The sequence below is a fragment of the Salvia splendens genome, chromosome 7 (genome assembly GCF_004379255.2).
Source record: "Salvia splendens isolate huo1 chromosome 7, SspV2, whole genome shotgun sequence".
Lineage (NCBI taxonomy): Eukaryota > Viridiplantae > Streptophyta > Magnoliopsida > Lamiales > Lamiaceae > Salvia > Salvia splendens.
This window is the reverse complement of record NC_056038.1, coordinates 35,901,685-35,923,247: the sequence shown is the minus strand read 5'-3', so window position 1 is coordinate 35,923,247 and position 21,563 is coordinate 35,901,685. Positions and strand designations below refer to the sequence as shown.

At 37.9% G+C, this 21,563-nt stretch overlaps 3 protein-coding genes across 4 annotated transcripts; all 3 read right to left on the bottom strand.

The window, feature by feature from the left end:
* Positions 1-850: 850 nt before the first annotated feature.
* LOC121742092 (external alternative NAD(P)H-ubiquinone oxidoreductase B1, mitochondrial-like) lies at positions 851-4,012 on the bottom strand. 2 transcript variants are annotated; one of them, XM_042135126.1, is made up of 10 exons: positions 3,794-4,012; positions 3,037-3,313; positions 2,745-2,951; positions 2,428-2,678; positions 2,114-2,333; positions 1,942-2,046; positions 1,600-1,863; positions 1,409-1,530; positions 1,202-1,321; positions 851-1,125 (listed from the first exon to the last, which is right to left on the bottom strand). In XM_042135126.1, exons 1-10 carry the CDS (start codon positions 3,871-3,873, stop codon positions 1,098-1,100), a joined length of 1,674 nt encoding a protein of 557 aa, XP_041991060.1. In that variant the 5' UTR covers positions 3,874-4,012; the 3' UTR covers positions 851-1,097. The 2 variants fall into 2 exon arrangements, with proteins under 2 accessions (XP_041991060.1, XP_041991059.1); XM_042135125.1 differs by having other exon boundaries at positions 851-1,100; positions 3,794-4,011.
* A 1,089-nt stretch (positions 4,013-5,101) lies between these two features.
* LOC121810920 lies at positions 5,102-7,674 on the bottom strand. Its single transcript, XM_042211658.1, has 2 exons — positions 7,246-7,674; positions 5,102-5,948 (listed from the first exon to the last, which is right to left on the bottom strand). Exons 1-2 carry the CDS (start codon positions 7,610-7,612, stop codon positions 5,263-5,265), a joined length of 1,053 nt encoding a protein of 350 aa, XP_042067592.1. The 5' UTR covers positions 7,613-7,674; the 3' UTR covers positions 5,102-5,262.
* A 4,847-nt stretch (positions 7,675-12,521) lies between these two features.
* LOC121810291 (indole-3-acetic acid-amido synthetase GH3.10-like) lies at positions 12,522-16,618 on the bottom strand. The gene is made up of 4 exons (XM_042211086.1): positions 15,988-16,618; positions 15,801-15,902; positions 14,889-15,718; positions 12,522-13,218 (listed from the first exon to the last, which is right to left on the bottom strand). The coding sequence occupies exons 1-4, from the start codon at positions 16,284-16,286 to the stop codon at positions 12,674-12,676; spliced, it is 1,776 nt and encodes a 591-aa protein (XP_042067020.1). The 5' UTR covers positions 16,287-16,618; the 3' UTR covers positions 12,522-12,673.
* Between the last annotated feature and the right edge of the window lie 4,945 nt (positions 16,619-21,563).

Genomic DNA, 21,563 nt, shown 5'->3' with positions numbered 1-21,563 from the left:
CTAGTTCGATTTAAAGCTTCTTTTTAACTAGTATAGATCGAGCATTCGTGATGAAAAGTACTCTAGAAAAGGTGATATGTTAAATGGTTGCCAATTTTTTATATATCACGTTTATATCCCAATCCACATGCGACATAAAGCTGAGTTTGAAGTTATAACTTCCATTTTAGGGGTTGAAGTAAATATTTTGATCCAAATTTGGATGTTTTTTGGTATACAATATTTATATATAAATTTAAATATTCGGGTGGTGATAAAGATGACGAACATTTGTTAAAATCTACTCCTTTATTCCCAGTCTTATTTTACCATTTCCGCATATTCTCAATAATAGTCATATTTCACTTTATCATAAATGGTAAATAGGCTTCACATTCAATCAACTTATTTTACTCACATTTTATTACTCCCTCCGTTCCGGTTAAGATGTCACATTTCTTGGTGGACACTGGATTTTAGGAGTTATTGGTTAATATGTTTAATTAGAGAGAGAAAATGTGGGAGTAAGTATTAAAATAGAGAGAGAAATATAGATGAATATATACTCCCTCCGCCCCACTTAAGATGTCCACATTCTTGAGTGATACGAGATTTTAGAAAGAGTTGTTAGGTAGAGTAAGTAGAGAGAAAAAGGAGTAGTTGAATATTTAAATGAAAAGAGATGAGAGAGAGATTTATTTACAAATATAGGAAGTGGACATCTTGAGTGGGACAAGCTAAAAATAAAAGATGGACATCTAGAATGAGACGGAGATATAAAAAAATGAGACTCACATTCCACTAATTTATTCCCAATCCTACTTGCGACATAAAGCTAAAATTGAAGAACAATTACAAACAAAAACAGCAGTAATCAACAAACATACTTTCATAATCTCAATCAAATATTTTTTACACAAACATGAAAACACTTCAAAGAGAAGCATCTTTCTATGCATCAAAGGATCACATCCTCCATAACCAAATTAGGAAGCATCTTGTAAAAATGTACCAAAGATGAAACTACTTCATTTCATATACGACTCGAGTCTCTCCCAAAGACGAACCTCCTAGTCCAGTCCCCGACTACAAGGTACCTCGTGCGCCAGCTAACTTGTTTACTGAACGTAAAAACAACCGTAACTCCTAAACAGATCGCCCAAGATGATGCATTATAACTTTCTTTCTGCTTTTCTTTTCAAGAAAAGGGAACTTAACTAACCTTGCATATATCGAGTACCAAAGCCATTGCGTGCTATGGCCGACTGAAACCCAGTCGCCAGGCAGCTCCGCTGCTGCCTGCTCGCCCCCGAGAGGTGCAAACTGCCCTAGATGGCGATACCTAGTGTTCAACGCATGAGAAAATGACTCAAACATAAACGAAACGAACACAAAAATCGTTTATCCAGTTCGATCAATGTGTATTTACCTGAAAGGACGAAATTCATGGCGACCGCCACTTCTGAACTTTCGAGGACCCTCGGGTTCAGCTTTGCATTTCTCTCGCTTGTTGAAGCACCTAGCAAGGTACGCACCTTGTTGAGCAGCAACCTAGACGAAAAAGTAGAATTTTAGTCGAGGAGGATATATACGAAACTAGCAAAGAGACGTTGGCCTTACTTGAGCAGTAGCAGGAAGGCTCTTCGTTTGCTTATCCACGTTCGCTAGCGCCAGCTTGAACTCTTCGATATCCACTTCATCTCTCTCGTTCCCATCCGCACCTTTTAGCAGGTCTGTTATGTCAGATAGATGATTGTTCTGCAGGTATAGTTCGACTTGGGGGTACCGGATGGTGACATCTTCGATCACATCCTTGAATTCTTCGATAGTTAGGGTGCCTGATTTGTCTTTGTCCGCAGCTTCAAATATCGCTGAAATATCCTCCTGAAAAAACTGGACGTCTCAAACCGAACAGAGAAAGCAACAACACATTGTTAGCGAACTAACTAACTAACTAACTACCATGATTTTTTTCTGATCTACGGTGGTGCAGTCGCCAAGACCATACACGTCGTCACATCCCTTCACTCGAAGCCATTCATCCGTAGCAAGAACCTTGCGGTTCCCCTGCAGGTGAAAACAGTAATGAGTTGGGATGGAACAACGACATCACATTCGCGAACATGGAAACTACCTGGCCGATTTGCTCCATGAAGTCCTTCACGACTGGCCTTGTCCCGACTCCAGTAGACCACACGACCATCCCGTGAGGTATAGAAACATTCTGCCCCGTGGATTTTGCCTTGACGTCAATCAGTCTGTCTGAGACACTTAACACGCGGTGCCCTGTCAAAACCTCGATGCCATCTCGTTGAAACTTCTGCTCAGCAAATGAGCTGATCCTCTCATCATACCTAAAACAGTGATCAAGAATCGGTTTTGTTAAGCCGCGTTAAGCTTCTAAACACGGCTACAAGCTTGTATGAACCAAAGATTATGCAGCGTTACGTGTTGAGGATATGGTCGCCAGATTGTATGAGGGATATTGCGACTAAATCTTTAACCGAGGGGTATATTTTCACCAGATCCTCGTGAACAAAGTCGTGAAGCTCGGCAGCAAACTCCACACCAGTCGGACCTCCTCCTACTATCACGAAATGGAGGTTAATCCTCCGCTCCTCCTCAGTCAGCTCCGGAAGGACAGCTTTCTCGAAACAATCTATCACAGCCCTGCGGATGCTTTGTGCATCTTCGACTTCCTGCACGAGACATCGTTGATGATTAGCACAAAAAGGTCTTATATACACAAAAAGAAGAATGTTTACCTTCAGAAAATAGCAATTCTCCTCGACTCCAGGTGTGTTAAACGTGTTCACTTGTGCTCCAACGGCTACGACCAAATAATCATACTCCAACGAGAACTCGTTCTTCCCGGGGAGATTCTCATTAACATAGGATCGACAGATGACCTTTTTGTTCACAGCATCGACTTTGAGACATTCTGCTTCCCAGAACTTGACCTCTCCGTTCCTCTGCCATGATTCTTGTCGTTGTCAACGAGTTTTTTCAAACAACAATACGCACATAAACCTTCAAACATTTAACTAGTTTAATTACCTTCTTCACAATGTTGCGAACCGGCTCTACAATGCTCCGTGCCTCCACCGTTCCACATGTGACGCTAGGCAACAAAGGGGTGAATGCAAAGTAGTTTCTCGGCGAAACCACCTGAACATCGTAGGACGAGATATCAAGGTCTTTCAGGAAGCTAATACCCGCCCATCCCGTCCCAAGCACCAAGACTCGCTTCTTTCGAGTCTCCTCTTGTTCAAGGGCAAGGCTCGGTTTCTCCTTATCCGAAGGAAGATCTGCATATGCAACGAGGCCTCCGCCACTGTACACAGCCAGCAAGCAAAGGGAAACAAACGTCTGTTACAGATTACAATCCCCAAACAACAGCATACATGAAGGGGCTGTTTGATTGATTACTCAAGATTCAACTAGCCTAATACCAACCAAGATCAATTTTTTCAGAAGGCCAAGATCTTGTAACACAAGACTAATCCTTAGCTAATCCACCAAACCAAACACCCCCTCACATGGAATGCTATCTCAAATAATAAACCCCAAATTCATCAAGGTAAACACCACATTGATTCAACTTTACACATTTATGTTTCACCAACACATCAATTCATCATCATTTCATAGAAATTAGTCATGTAATTCATCATAAACATACCAAGATTGTTCATTTACTTACGCAAATCAAAGGAATCGACCACAGATTACAAGATATCAGAAGAAGACAAGAAACTAGGAACTGAAAATGAGCTCATCAAGAAAAAAATAATTGATGAAATTAAGTAAATACCTGATTGAAGAGAGAACCAAAAGTTTGGCTGAAGAAGGATGGCTTCGCAGAAACTTGTTGAAATATGAGAAAAATCTCATCTTTTTTGCGTATATCAAAAAACTCACTAGATTGAAGTTAAGTTTGTACGATGTAGTGTTAAAAGTCCTTAAAAGTGAAATCTTTCTTCCCCCTTTTTTGGGTAGAGCTTGATGCACCAATGGGGTCAACTAGATTAGTTTGTCTGGTAGAGCCTATATTTCATAGTAATAAAAACTGATAATTGCGCAAGAAATTAGTTAATCCAATGTGATAATCTTGAGAGACAGAGAGAGACAAATATTTTTTTATTTAAAATTTTAAAAATTTAGAGGATGTCATTTTATGTTTAAATGGAAAAAATACAAATAATTGAGCTAAGAAAGACAAACAATTTAATTAGTTTGAATTCTTAATCTCATCTTTTGATATTCCGAAAAGAATGAGAGATATTTTTATGCTAAGAAACTATGAAATTTGAATTCTAAATATCTATTATATCCCTTTTCATCAGCTCATTACATCTGGAGTTTTGCTATGATTATTTCAATAATATTATTGGTTATTTGGCAGTGGAAATGAACGCCACGTGGATGTTTTGGTCTTATCAAAGTCAATAGTGGCAAGCCGATCTCACCCACTTGAATTAATCAAAAACTACTATACATGTTTCATGTTATTTCTTATATTAATATTTATAGCCAAGTTTGTAGGAGTATAATAATATAGTCATAACAGTATTCACACTAGGTGATCCAAGATACAATTTTGGACAGAAAATCTATTAAATGGAAATAATTTGGTCTTACCATTCGCTTAATTTCAAAATTACGATTTAATTTTCTTATGTAGCTAGGACATATTCTTTACATAGTTCCATTTGTTAAAAAATTATTGATTGGATACATCAACTTATACTTAGATTATGAAATTTTTCCTTGTTAATAAAACGTTTATCTGAAAAAATAAAGAAATAATAAAAAAAGAAAATAAATAAAATTAGCTGATAAGTACTCTTTTAGTTGATAAGTACTCCCTCCGTCTGTGAATAGAATTGCGTTTTTCCATTTTAGTTGTCCGCGAATAGAAGTCTCGGTTCATTTTTATTATAAATGGAATTCATATTCCACTAACTTGTTTTTAACTCACTTTTCTTCATAATTCTTAAAACTCGTGCCACTAAGAAATGAAACTCCTAGTGATACACGCATGGAGTATGTTGTAAAAGGGTTAATTAATCATTTAGATTGGGATATTTTTAAAGAAAAGTAGAACGCAAAGGTAGGAGCAAATTTGAAAGTTGAAACATTGAAATTACTACACTTCTCTACAAAATTGGAACCAAATATTAAGATACAAACTGAAGAAAATACTTTTTCTATTTTCTCAAAAATTCCCTAACCATTTACCTGTCCCTATGGGCTATGAGGTTCTGGCTGATTCACCAAGACCTAAACAATCATCCATGTCAAATGCCGGGACCCCGCCCATCTCGCAGCGACTCGAACGCCTATCGCCAACGCAGCGAGCAGCAGTGGAGTCGGCACCCTTTCTATCGCCCGGGTGCGCACATCGTCCCCCAAGTTCCCGGCGTGGTGGAGGACAGCCAAGGCCAAGTAGGAGCCCATCGCGGCGATCCTCACCCACGGCTCCCCTACAGCAGCCAGAACCGCGGCAAGGGGCAAAGCCGACGACACATAATCCCTCCTCTTCACGAACCTAGCGAAACAGAACACACCCACGAGTAACGTCCAGAAGACGAGCTCGGTGACGTAGCTTCGGACAGCAGCGAAGCCGATCAGGCCTGCGAGGGTGAGCAGAGAGAGCTGGCTGTTCACGGAGTCAGGGGAGGCGGTCTCAGCAACGGCGAGGACAGCGGATGTCAGCGTGATGATCAGTGTCAGATCCGGGATCGGAGCATATGCGACTACACCGGAGTAGAAGGATCGGATACTGTAGAATGCTGTCCCCGCTAGGCGAATAGTGGAGGTGAGGGGATCTCCGGCAAAATGGGATACGAAGGCCAATGCCAGTTTCGAGACGTATCCCAGGAACCAAGTTAGAGCCCCGAGAGCCTTTCTCCAGTTCGTAAGTTCCCACAATACGGCTCTCCACGAGTACAGCAAGAACGCCAGCACTGAGAGAGGATGAAGTCGAAACATATTCAAAGGTGTGAAAGATCTCAAAATGGTTCAAATGCAGCAGCAAGATGAAGACGAGACACATTCAATAGCGTGCACGAAGTCAAAAAATCATTCAAAGGCAGCAGCAAGATGAAGTCGAGACATTTTCAACCGAAGTTTAAAGAAAGCATCTAAACATGTAACGATCGACAAATGCATGACTGACAGTGTGATTTAGACACTCTTTCAAAGAATGGACAAAATTTCACACAATGCATATCGAAAAGCATCGAAAATTGGAACTCCAAAACTCTAAAACTTGCTCGTATGCGAGACCTCACAGCTCACAGTCAGTGTCTAGACATTTGCCATCGGTAAAAGTGATGTTTACATCAAAATTCGAATTGGAAGCTTATGGCAAGAAGCCAAGAACTCAAAGATCCTCGTATGTTGTAACCTCCACCTTTCAAACTACAAAAGTCGGATTAACAACCCGTGACAGCAACCCAAATTACCTTGCCCTCTGATTTACAAAGATGAAGAAGCATAACTAGAATCCCAGGCAACAAAGGAAAAGCTTCAACACTAGTAAAACAAGGAGCTTCATAAGCCTAAACAAAACCACAGCACCAGATAATAGTTATTACTAGTACAACAGTCTTTCTCCATTGGCAGAATGCAAACTGAGTTGCATTCCCATCATCCTTGAAGCATCCAAAAACCAAGAAACAGTTACATACAATCAAATTCTTGCAAACTAAGAAAAATCCAAAAATAATGTAATGAAGCCAAATGAGCACTCATATAAGTCACAAAACATCATCCTAAGGGCTAGAACTAGAAGATCGGGTTGTTTCTCATAGGATCATCGAAATAAGATCAGCTTTCGTGGTAGACTTGCTTTGATTAGCTACCTCAAGATCAGCTTTCGTGGTAGACTTGCTTCGATTAGCTACCTCATTCGATTTACATAGAACCTCAGTCCCACAAAGGAAATGTTATAGTGACAATAATGCATCCTTTCCACACTATAAAACTGCATATATCCCTCACATTCTATGCTATTTTCAAAAGCCACATTGCATATATCTATAATACTACTATCACACATAATCTACAATAAACCAGAAATTGAATAAGATCATAAGCGAGTAGAATTTGATCAATTTATTTGATTTTTCCGACAATTTATCCGATAAAATAACAATAAAACCATGAAGTAACTCCAAAATCAAGAAGCCAAATAGGAATGCATATACTTTTCACACACACACACAAATTTTCTCAAAAAACAGCAAAAATTAAGCTTACCAGTGAGAAAGGGCCATCTAGCAGGTTTATCTGAAGCTTCTTTAGTCAAATATCTGAATTTTTCAGGCATACTGCTTTCTCCACGAATATCTGAATCCGTCTCTTCATTTTGAGCTTTTACCGAAAATCCACTTTTATTTAGTGGAAACCCATTAATAGATTTCTTGAATGAGCCGTGGAAGCTGTGGGAAATCTGGAGTTTGTTCAAAGGTTTCGCCTTTTTGGTTAGTGGTGAATATGTTGGCGGGAATGGGGTATCGCTGTGATGAAATCGAGGGGAAATTTGAGATGGGGAGAGCTTGATTGGGGTTTTAGAGAAGAGGGTTGAGAGCGCGGACGACATGATTAAGGGGTTTTGGGATTTCATAGAGGGAGGAATTTCGCCATTGATGGTTTTGGCGAAGACGACGAAGGAAAGGAATTTTTGGTACTAATTAATTTAGCATTAAAAAATTATGAATTTTGATCAAATTTTATTTGTTATGCAAATTATAAAATTCATTTGTACTAATAATTATCTCATGCTTAAAAAATTCAGTCGCGTAAACTTATCATCCTGCTGTCTTATTTGTCGATTGTTACATAAGATGCAATTTTACCAAAAAGAGAAGACTATAATTTGAGTAAATATCATAATTTTTTCATTAATCTCGCCAATCTTTGAGTAATTCTTTACAGGAATGAAAAAAATGATTTAATAACTAGTACTAGTATTTCTTGTTCAAAATACATGAAAACTAGTACTCCTATTTCTCTCTATTCTAAACATGCTAAAATCAAATGCAAGAAATATGGTTTTTCTCTACCAATTCCAGATTTTGAAAATATTATTCTGCGATAATAGAAACCAAAAATACATTTAGACATTTTAATTCATATTTATTCTTAGTTTCATAATTAGTCTATTTAAAATGTGGTCTATGTTATCTCCAGAACTGGGCTTGAGTCCACACTCTCTTTCAATAGTGCTTGGGCTGGCCAAGCCCATCTAAACTGTTTGAGATTAAGTTACTTTTAACCATTTTCTTGTCGGTTATCACATATATTTATGGGGCTGAGGAAAAATATCAAAAAAATGATATATCGCTCGTATCGTATTGAAAAATATCAAAAAATTATCGAATTTTCAATACGATACGATACCGTATCGTAAGTTTTCGATACGATAACGATATGAATTTCCTTATATCGCGATATATCGTTTTATATCGAATATACGATATATATCGATATTTTCGATATATCATTTTTATATCGAATATACGATATATATCGTATTTATCGAAACATATTGAAATTCAATAGATATTAAAATTTAAAATTATAAATATATATAAATCTATTTAATTGTACTTGGTTGTGTTGTATTTTGATTATGGATCGAAATTCGATATATCGAAACTTTCGATTACGATAACGATATGAAATTCTTTCATATCGATATTTTCGATACGATATACGATACAACGTTTTCGATACTATCGACCCACCCCTAGATATTTATTGGAAAGTGGTTGAAAAAGTTATTATCAAAGTGGATATAGTTTTTAATATTAGTTTTTAATAAAATGTGAGTGAGAATGAGTTAGTGGAATGTGAGTTAAAAAAATAATAAAAAGGTGAAATGTGACAAATTTTGTTGAACATACGAAAATGAAAATATGTGACAAATTTTCAAGGACGGAAGGATTATAATAAAATGTGAGTTGAGTGAGTTAATGGAAGGTTGATCTATTTACTGTTAATGATAAAAAAAATAAAAATGAATAATAAACGAGAGACTAATGAAAATGACAAAAGTGAATTTGTTTCTACTGACAATGCGAAGATGCTTTTCATTATTAATTTTTAACTTGATAGCTAGGCTAGTTTGAGTCTCATATATTTTAGATTAAAGTTCAAAATTTATAATTTATAAAAATTTAAACTCGATTAACTTGCATCCTTATGGTCCGCAATCCGAATAAAACCAACATGAAATTTGACAGCCTGGCTGGATTAACATCTTTAATTGTCACTATTAACAAACACCTCAAACTTGAAAATTTGAATAGAATCCATTTTTAGTTTTACTCCAAAAAGAATTATATAATTCCATTTTTTTTATTTAATGGTTTTTGTATTCAATCGCTACTTAGCTATCGTTATTATAATTATTTTGTTTTATATGTTTGGATGATAAGGTTGGATGATAATGATCGTTATATGTCTCTTGGTACTTGGAATGGTCCTTGGTACTTGGAATGGTCCTCTTGATAGTGTAGGTTATATTTTTATTCGGATTAGGAATATATTTTTTTTTTCCTTTTCATTATAGTAGATCTTTTAACTTAAACTATCACTATTTTTTCTTTATATTTTGTCAATTAAATTTACCTTCTCATGATTGATCGGTTAGAGCATCCACAACCGTACTCTGGCCAGCGGCACGGTTATGAGCCCGGCCCCACTTTTTCTGCCTGCTCTCTGGCAAGAGCACAACACTCACAGCTGTGCTCTTCCGCAAGGACGAGCACAATTAATTTAAAATTCAATTAAACAAAAACATTTCCATAATACTAAAATTCATTAAAAAACCACAATAAATATTACAAATTACAAATAAAATAAAAAAGACATAATTAAAATCCTAAAAATTAAAAATTACATAATTAAAATACTAAAAATTTAAAATTACATAATTAAACTCCTAAAAATTAAAAATTACATAATTATTGGCTAATATTACCCGAGGAAGACTACTCATCCGACGGCACTAACCCCAATTGTTTTTGGAGACCCAATATCATGGTCTCGTGCGTTTGAAGTTGCGTGGGGGTCATAGTTGACCTATCGGTCATATTGAGTTGGTGTAAGAGCATCCACAGCGAGTTGTTCGGGGGTGGATGTGGCACATAAGGAGCGGGTTCGGGAGCGGGGGCAGATGAAGTCGCGGCGCGACGGCGGTCGGCCGCCGCCTTCTTCCTTCCTTGCGGTCGGCGTCGGGGCTATCCAAGTTAGCTCCGGTGAGTTGGCTAGCCACTTCTTCGGAGCCGGCGTCGGATAGGGATACCGACCTTGACCGTTTGGAGGAGCCGCTAGAGGAGGATGTTACGCCTCCCATATACTTCGGGTGGAACCGCGTTTCCTACCAAACGTTGAGGTACTTGAACGACTTGCCGTTCATGGATTGGTAGATGCTCAGCGCGGCAGTGATGATGTCGACCTCGCTCCGGCCTCTCCGGCATTCCGCGACGCCTAGAGGAAATAGCCATTGAACTTGCCAATTTCTTCGTTGGCTCGGCCGATGCAGTTGCGCACCATACTCTCGTTGCGCTCGATCGTTCCCGACGGCCGGTTTGCATTGTACCGGCGAGAGACGCGCCGCCAAAAGTGATCGCCGGATTGGTTCGTGCCAACCGCCGCATCTTCGGAGATTTCGAAGTACGCCTTGAACAATTTATCCATCTCCGCCGGAGTGTACGGTGTCCGGACACCGCTACGAGTAGGAGCCGGCGGAGTTTGGGAGTGGGCGGTCGGCCTAGGCTCCGGTGTCCACCTGTATCGCCCTTGGGAGGCACCTTGGTCGTCGATAGGGTATGGCCGGTAGCCACCCGGAACGGCCGAATCTTGGGTTTGAGGAGGGGCCGAATATTCCGTTTCCGGACAAGGAAACGGTTGTCCACCAAATCATTCGGGGTTCCAACCGTGAGAGGGAGGGTGGTCATCACCTTGGTCGGACATTGTTATGTTGTAGGGTATGAGAGAATGGAGATGAAAATGGATATGAGGGAATGAAGATGAGAATGGATATTGGAGAATAAAGATGAGAATTGTGTAGTTTGATGTTAATTTTTGGGTGTGAAAGTGGGGGTATTTATAGATGAAAGTGTGTATTTTTGGGGGAAAAAAATAAAAAAAAAAATTAAAAAGGTGTAAAAAACGGTAATAAACGGATATATATTTTTTATATATTTTTATCGGTTTTTTTAATTAAAAACCAATTTTAAATAAAAAAACATTTAAAGAGCCGTTGCCCAATCGCCCAACGCCACGTGTCCTGCTCGCTGCGCGGCGCGAGCACAGCGGCTGCGAGACACCACCGTGCCAGCGGCGCGGACGGACGCCGGCTCTTCCGCCACCGTTGTGGATGCTCTTAGCTTGTTGTTGGAAATAGTAGTTTTCAAATTTAATTTTGAAATAAATAATAGTATATTAGATGGGATAGCATTTTTTTTGCATACAGAAAAGATGTCAATGTCTTTAGATTTAAACTAAGGTCCTGCATAAAATACAATCGACCAAAAATCACCTCTATTTAGTCATGCAAAATCAAATTCTTCAGAATATTTTTGGAGGCTTAATCTATAATTGCTATTAATTACTAAGATTCCTTTTCTTTAAACGTGGCTGTCTGAATGATACACTTTCATCGTATCATAATTCGAATGATTTCGTTAATGCCAAAAAACTTTAATTTGCACATAACAACTAACTTACGCTCCCAACAAATAATTTATATCCGCATAACTTTTGTACTATGAAATTTGGATTTCATATTTTCATTATTATAATTTGGTGTATAAATGGGATACACAAGAATAAGGATATTTCGAATACTACTCTTTCAAATTGAGCAACTTGCCTTATTTTCACGTTCAAAACGTCCAAAAATTTCGGCCATTTATTCACATAAATTGAGACCTGACTAGCATCATCTTTTGAGGCCGCTGAAATATTTATCATGAAAACCTCATGGATCGAGTCACACTATCACTAGTGTTACTTTCAGTTATTCGTTTTAAAATGTTTTTTTAAGTAAATATTTTCTATAAGGATTGATGAAGTCTACAATATATGACTTCCTGAAATTTTGTTAGTTGACCATTTTCACGTATCATACGTGCTTCGATGAATGACAATGTACTTAATCCTCGTAAAAGTTAATACAAAAAATCTTCTTATACTAGAAAATCATATACTTTGATCCACTCAATATGTCCCGGCGAGGGGCAGAGCCAGGAATTCAATTTAGCAGGGGCAAAAATAAATACATGAAGAAATTTTAGAAGTTGGAGGTGGGGCATTTATAAAGGAAATTAAAAAAAATTTAAAATTAATCAATAAATTAGTATAAGTGAAATATATTGAGATGGGGCAATTGCCCCTTATTACCACCAAGTGGATCCGCCCCTGGTCCCAACTGATATTTTAAAGGTGAAACGATACCAAGATTAATGGTACATAACTATATCATTAATGTCATCGACAACTTTAAGCAGTACTTACTATCGATATTAAATAACACGGGACCATGTCTTTTATTGACCAAACAAATTGATCTCGCAACCTAAAGATCACAAGTGCGAAACCCGGGACTCGATTTCAACATACAACATCAAAAACAACCACAACCCTAACCCCAACCAAATCAAATCTCTTGACCTAACTAGGAGGCATAGGCAGTGCTATGAAACTTCTTAATGGTACGAACATTCAAAATCCTAAGCAAAACAGGGTTGCTAGTGCACCTAGGCGTCTTGAATTGGCTCAATGCTGCCCCATTTGCTATGAAATTCTCCATTATCTTCTTGAACGTCCCCTTCTCCACGATGCACAGCTCCAACGGCCCGATCGAGTTGCACTTCCTCGACACGATGTACCCCTGGTCGACAAAGGCCGCGTCCATCTCCCGGCAACACTCTTCTAGGAGGCGCTCCTCGACCTCTCCCTCGCCCTCGATCTCCCAGTAGATTATGTAGTGCCCCGGCTGCTTCCCAATGTCCGCGTGGCTCGTGAAGTCCACCAGCTCGGCCCCAGTGTTTCGCAAAATCTGCGAGCCCCTCGCCACCACGGATTGGAGGTCCTTCTCCGTGTTCTTGTCGATGTTCACGGTCAGGATTAGCTTTCTCCGGCAGATGAAGTTTAGCTTCGGGGTGTTGCGGTGGAACCCGGTCACCTCGACCACGTCGCCTAGCCGGTACCGGTATAGGCCTACACGGTTACACACAACAACGTTTATTAATTACTGATATTGTTTATACTATACACGTGACATGCATGGATGACTGAATCAGAGATTAATTTGATCAATTGAGTTTGAAATTAGATCTATTTCTTAAAATGTCAACAAATAGTCAAAATCACAATAGAGGAAAGCAAAGTGTAACGATTAACCAAATCATTGAATAAAAAAAATCAAACAATCCATAGTGAAAATAAATTAAATAAAGAAATACTAAACTTTGGTCTATTCGGATTCACAAAGTATTTTAAAAATAAAAAAAAATTGGACTAACGGAAAAATAAAAAATCTCTCAAGATAAGTTGGAATCGATTGAGACGTGACAATTTGGTTTGCACCACCTGGCTAGGGACATACGAAAAGGACTCTTGAAATAAAGAGAACAATACGTCTTAGATTTCAAACACAATGGTCCTTGTGTTGGTAAAAAACCATATCTTGACCAATAGTTACCGATGTCTCATGTCTGAGGCCCCGTTGTAGTGCTTTCACATTTTTCCTCGATATGTGTGTCATATCAGTAACTTTTTCACTTTTGAACTTTTTCCGAATTTAATATTTTATACTACCTCCGTTTCCATAATAGGAATCACATTTGGTTTGAAAACGGATTTTATAAGAAATATAAAGAAAAGTTAGTTGAATAAGTAGTGGACTGAGTTTCATAATAAAATGTAAGTGAAATAAGTTGGTGTAAAGTGGGCCTACTTACTACTTATAGTAAAAGTGAAATGTGACTCTTATTGTGGGACAGATGCGGAGGGTCGTACAGTGGATGTGTGCACTGAATGCGCCCGAAGTGTGCAAGCTAGGCAAGCGAGGAGTGAACGGGCACAGTGTGTGGACCCCACACCGTCGTCCTTCCCCACCAAAACATGCTTCCCCTAAGCCTTATCTTATACTATGGTGCTTCCCCACGTTTTAACACCATAGTTGGTGGTCTGAAAAAGTTTTGTGAATATGGCAGAACTATCTCAGCACTAATATTAATTTGTCCATTTGTGTACTAGCTACACAGGGGATCGAATGGTTGGAAATCAATGCATCCCTCACAAAAATCTTCATTTTCCTAGATGCCCCTATAGATATAATTAAAACCGTACCTAAGTATGAATATATATGAAAGTAGTACTCCCTCCGTCCGCTATTAGGAGTCTCATTTCATGGCGGCACGGGTTTTAAGAAATATTAAGAAAAGTGGGTGGAAAAAAGTTAGTGGAATGAGGGTCCCACATGTATATATTACTTTTAAATGAAATGTGAGTGGAATGAGTTAGTGGAAGGTGATGCCCTATTACCATTTATGGTAACAGTGAGCCGGGACTCCTATTCGCGGACGGTCAAATATGAAAAAACGGGACTACTATTCGCGGACGGAGGGAGTATATTTTAAAATGTACTACATCTTCTCTTTGTTATATGTATCACTTTGGCCCGTGTTGTATTTTAAAAAATTAAGAAAAATAGACCGATAAAGTTAGTAGAATATGAGTCTTTTTGTTTGACGTATCACTTATTAGTTTTAGATTAATAAAATGTGAGTGAATTTATAAAAAAAAGGTAAAAGTAAAATTTGATGGGACATCCTAGAATGAAAAAGTGGAACACGTAATGGGGAACGAAGAGCGTAGCTACTAACCAGTGAAAGTTGTTAGCACAATCTCATATTCCTTTCCCATTTTGACCTGAGAGAGCGGCACCGGGTTGTCCTCAACGAAGTCATCGGTGCTTTGGCGGTCATCAGTGTCGTGGCTTTGTCGGCGAAGAGGTATGAACTCGAAGTACGAGAATGTTGGTATAACTGCAAATACGACCTTATCAGGCGGCGAACACGGCTCCATATTCACTCCAATCCAGCTCTCAGTGGAACCGTAATCCGCACTAATTAGGGCTAGATTCCCTGCATAGTGTGATAGCTTGCTCAAATAGGGCTGCATTGATCCTGTCATGATTGAGTAAACATATTTGGCATTAGGCCATAACTCAGGTATAAGGCCCATCCAATCCCTCTTTTCCAAATCCTGGCACCTGGCCTCGATTTTCGAGGCCAGGTCAGGATTCGGACGGATGACCTCCAGGACAGCCCTGCGCACGTCCGGGATTGAAACCCTGGTGGGGCTCAGGGTCCCGTCCCGAATGTCAACGCAAATCTCCCTCCAAACCTCTTGGAACGACCTGAACGCTTGCACGACGCTGTATGCGAACGTCGAGGTCACGTATTCGACCTCCTTGGCATAATGAATGCCGAGAAGGAGGTGACAATAGGTCGACTGCTTGTAGTCTCCACTAGAGATCACCTCTTGTGGGCTACACGTGTACGACTTCGTCTCGTGCTGCTTCATCTTGAACTCCTCGCTCGCGTACACATGCGTCGTCGCAGTCCCCACCGTTATCCCGCCCTTGGTCTTAGACCGTTGGCTACTGTATATGAACTCGAGAACTCTCCCCTTTTCCCTGGTCGGGTACATCCTGAAATGGCAAAAATAATAATATAAAAAAATCTATCTATCCAATCGAACAACATAAAAATTATTACTAGAACAAAACTCACCTTGACCTATACGCCGCGGCGAGCTTAAATATCTGAAGCGTCGTCTCCGAGCTATGTCGAGTGAACGGGACGTACTTCGGCCTCCCCTCCGTCGTGCCGGAGCTATAATTAAACCAACATCAATTAGTCTAAAATTAGCCTAAAAAAATCAACTATTTTTCTTCTTATGAAAAAAAAAAGAAAGAACCTTAAGGAGAGAGTGGTGATGGGCTCCTGAGTGAGAAGCGGCGTCGTTTCGCCGTCGGCTATTCGACGAATGTAAGGCTCCAAATCTGCATGAGAGGCGAGGGGCACAGACGAAGCGAAGAGGGATTCCAATGCAGAAGCTTCGAGGCGCTGCACGTCGACGTCGCCCAGCCACTTCTGGAGATACTCCGCCGCGTGGTTCCGTACTAGGATGCGGCGGAGAGTCTCCGTCTGCTGCGCGGCGGCCGATTCCGCAGCGGCGTCGAACCATCCGATGATGTCGCTCTCCCGACAGCTCATTTCTCTCAGAGGAATTTGCGCGAACACAATGTGGGAGTGTCGATTTTTGTGATGGAGAAGAGAGATATGATGAGATGTTGATTTTAAAGACTGGTGATGTCCTCCTGTGAGGGAGAGAAGGGAGCCCACTTTCTCATATGTGAAGATTTGTGATTACTTTATTTTCTCTTGCGGCAGAAAGTTTGAAATCTAGCTCAAGAATTAACTCGGTAGGCATGTTGAAGAAGATGTGTGATGATGATTAGGCCAACGAGATTTGTAATGCAAGGCCACGGATTCTTCTTGGATATTCTTCCGACTCATTATTTATTATGGCACATTTCCGTCGTACCTCCTCCGTCCCCCTTAATTGGCACCGTATAACTTGGCACTGGCTTTAACAACTTGGCACTGGCTTTAACAAATATTCTCTCTGTTCGCGAATAAGAGTCTCATTTTTTCATTTTAGTCTGTCTGAAGTCTCGTTTCACTTTTACCAAATACAGGGGAAAGTTGAAAAAAAGTAAATGAAATGTGATTCCTACTTTTATATACTAGTATTAATGTGAGCGGAATGAATTAATAGAATATATGATTTATTATCAAAAGTAGTAAAAAGTAAGATGTTAATAAAATGGGAAAAAACTAGTGCCAATTAATGGTGGGTAGAGGAAGTTAAAAAATTTTGTTTTCATTTTGATATGTCAATGGTGGGTAGCGGGAGTTAAAAATTCAAAAGGATTTCTTTGGGGAGGTTCTAAAATAGTTGGGTCATTTTAATTTTCAAAAATCATGATTCTTGAGAATCTTCATTGTACGCTTTGTGAGATAATTTTAAAAAGACTACGCGTTGCTGACAATAAATAGACTACATTTTTGTATTTTAGCAATTAAATTAAGCATGTTCAAATTTTAGGCGAAATAAGTGTCCCGCTGAAATTATATTTCGACATTGAATTTGAATTGTTGAAGTTATTATCAGGGCATTAGCAATGGGGCGCCCTAAGGCGTGCCACGTCAGCAGTTTTATCCTTCTACCTCCCCACCTGCAGTGGGGCGCCCTAAGGCGCGCCCTATAGCGCGTCACGTCATCATTTTTTTAATATTTACAAAACCCATACGAATTTAAAAAAAAAATAATATATTAAAATACGAATTTCATAAACTTCATTTCATTTAATAAAAATTAATACATTACAATGCGAATTAAAAAAAACGCAAACTGACGAATAGCAGTGGCATGTAGTCTCCCCACAGTGGAGGTACTCGTCAAAAAGGTCTGCCGTGGTGCCGTATGCCAACTGACGAATAGCAGTCGTGCACTTTTGCAATGGTGTAAGGCTGGGTTTCCCGATGCCGTCCTCCCGAAACGTGAAGTATTCATCACGTGAAGACAATGTACGAACAATGCTGAGAAAAAGGTACCTCGACATTCTAAATCGGCGGCGGAAAACAGTCGGGCCCCATCGCAGTTGATCGGCAAAATAGTCTTCAACCAGACGTCTGTGAGCTTCCTGGTGGTTGCGTCGGACATACGACCTATGTCGAATAGGCCAATGGACTTGCTCAGCCGCCGCTGCCGCCGCCTCCTTCTCGCGCTGCATTTGCGCATAGCATGCCGCCATGGCCTCTTCAACAGCTGCATCTAATGCTTCGTCAAGCGAACCACCGGATTCAGACGAACTAGAACTATTGGTGTCGTCGCCGAGATTCATTTTGGTTGGATGTAGAGAGAGAATATGTAAAGAGATAGTCGATATGTTCGTATGCACAACTGAATGAGAAACGAGATTTAAATAGAAAATCAAAACCGCGTGCCATCGTCCGCGTCGATCGTTCGCGACCTCCACAATGGGGCGGACGATGGCGCGGACGATGACCATCGTCCGCGATAGCCGCAATGGGGCGGACGATGCCGCGGACGATGGCCATCGTCCGCGCTATCCTCCGCGACCGAAGTATAGGGCGCGACTATCGTCCGCGCCCTATGGCACGCACCCGCAATGGGTGCGGACGATGGATGGCGCGGATGATGCGCGCCATCGGGCGTGCCATCGTCCGCCCATTGCGGATGCTCTTACTATTTACTACTATCATACAAAAAGGTTGAAACCTCAACCTTAAGGGTCCTATATATTTCGATCCGACAGTATTGTGAGTGATGTTAAATCAAGGTACGAGCCTAACCTACAATATTGCTACGATAAGTGATGGTTGTATTGGCCTGACGCAGTTGATACTCCTCTGTCTCAAGTAGATATTTTATAAATTGTTCATTAAATGATATTCTTCTATATTTTCTCTCCCTTGTTAACCAATCATCTTTGCTATGATTAAGTATAATTTTACTAACACTATTTATTTTGTACTTATATAATGGATACATTGAAAGTGTGTAATAACATGCAGCAAAATGGGACCCTCTATATTTTGTTGTTAATTATACGATCTTTTACACACATAATATAGTATACCATATTTATTATCTCACATCTTAACAAAAAAATCAATTTGGACCTTTAATTTTCAGTATGTGGTTCTTATTTGGTTACTATTTACTGTCGTCTTTATGCATTAAATTATTGATGATAAAAGTATCCTGATAATTTCAAATTGATATGGAACTGATCTGGTCCCTTTAAAGGTTACTATTTAAAAAGGTTACTTTTTTTTTATTAAACAATGGTTGAAGATTGAAGCATTTAAGTAAAAATATATAAATAGACAATCAAAACACTTTCCTTTTGTCACAAAAAAGCACTGTTTATAATACCATCACACAGTGATAATGGCATTGTACATTAATATATCAACTCAAGAGATAAACTGATAAACACAAAAATAAATATCATCAATATCAATGCATTTTAGTTTTTTTTTTATCATTTAGTTGTGGTTTATATTAAAAATTGTTTCTATAAGATCTAATTATTAAAAAATGTCTGTTTTAGTTGCATGAAATTAATGGTGTAGATTTTGAAATTGACGTCTTCAGTTCTAAATCTATTCTTTGGCATCATAAGATATTTGGATGCTCTAAATTACAATTTGATTTCATAGTTAAAACGTAATCTTTTTAAATTTTAATCAGTTGTAAAATTCACATCTCCCAAGCACATATTGCATAAAATTTAATTACATAAAATTTCAATTTCAAATATAGTTCTAATTATGGATGATTTTTCATTTGCAACTCATACACCATCCATCAACTCCATGAATGAGGGCGGCGAAATCTCCCACTTTGTCAGTCTTTGCAATAAATTACAAAATTTTTATTTTTGATTGGACCATATTCTGGAGAGTGTGACAATGATTGTTGTGAAAACAATTAAATAATTCAGCATATACATACATAGTATAGTATATACGAAGTAGTATAACTAAACTATTCTACTAGAATATTTCCATATTTTAGAATATTTTTTGCTGGAATATTATCGATTTACCATATTTCCTACTAGAATATAAATATGTAAAACAAAAAAATATATTATATTAAAATAGGTAAGTATTTTTATTTTCATAAATTATTTATAATGATAAAATTGTTTTTGTTTTTATATGTACAATTATGTAAATTTATCACTACTATTAAAGTATAATCGCTGTTAAAAAATGAATATACATGAAAATATCAATCAACAATCATTAATCGAAGAAATAAAATAAAGCTGATAATAAAAAGAGGAAATATCAAATCGAGTATCCTTGAATATTAGTCATATGACTAAGTAGAGATACATGAACTTTTCAAATTCATAATTAAAGTAAATTAAATGGCTAAAAGATTTCACCAATTTTGACCATATTATAGTTTCCAGCAAGCAACAAATCATTGCAATAATAACATTATTTTTCGATTTATAAGAAAATCAATACATAAATTTATTCGCAGCATATATTTCACTCTTGGATTTTGTTTAAAACAAAATTCATTTTGTATTAACTTTACTTTTCAACTATAATAAGCCCTGTCAAATTGCTATTTTCAGCATATAATTTCACTATTAATTGGATTTTTTTTAAATGAGAAAATTTACAATTTCAAAAGTTTATAGTATTTCTCAACCTATAAAGGTTATAAAATATACTACTACTATAATATTAGAAATATTGTATAGTTGTTGATTTTTTAATAATATAGGCCCATTATCATGCTGTACTATTTAATTATCAACAAGAGTTAGCTGTAATTAATACTCCTATGTACCACCATATTTATTTTGGGCCCAAGAAAAAGTTCATCAAAATAAATAATTGATTATGATGTTTAAACATTTGATATGACTATTCTGTAGGTTCCTTTCGAACAATTCTGTCATTATATCTCTATTTTATTACAGTTTAATTTTAATTTTAATTTTAATTTTAATTTTTGAGGGTTTACATGTGAAAATGTACTGCTCCAATAATATTTGATATTTTTTCATAATTATTTTTATGTCCTGTCTGTCCCCATTTATTCTTGCAGCAACAATCCTAATCATCAACACTAAAATTGAGACCATTATTGATTACAATTATGTCCAGTAAGTTCAAAAATGAAACTTTTTGCCCTTTTCTTCTTCCATATCTTATCAGATCATCAATTACTAAAATTGAGACCACTTGAGTTACAAAATTCTCAAACCATTTTTCGATTCAACATTTATAAAGTAAGATCAATTAAATGTGTTGCTTTTTGTCGAAATTGAAATACCTCAATTTTATTGAAACAACCAACTAATGAATAGGACTAGACTATATTAAGACAGAATAGTATATATTAAGACAGAATAGTTAAATTTTTTTATAAAGTAATAATATTACTATTTTTTAATTTGTTGGAAAATTAACACTGCCAAATTTATCGTGTCACATAAAAAGTTTGGCATGACCCAAATTAAATAGATGCTAATGATCCAATAGAAGGCCTAGTAGAGTGACAAGATATTAATGGGTACGAAATTTCGAACTAAGCCAAGGCCTATATTCATACTCACATTTGTTGTTGGTAAGGTGGATTTAAAATATAATTTTATTCGCAGATTAATTGGATGGATTGAAATAATTTAAATCCTAAAATGGATGCATGTATTAAAAAAAACTTTAACATGAGGTGATTTTACAGTGTAAATATAATTTTTTTCCCTTCCAAATTCGATGTCATTTGACGTCTTAAAAAATTGTGAAAGAGCTGGAATAGTCATAACGTTTCCAGTCGACCTTAAGAAAAATTAAATAATTTTGAGAATCTAGGGACGGCGGCCACCTCCCACCCCCTAAAATTTGTCGCCGGTTACTCAAAGTGTGCAT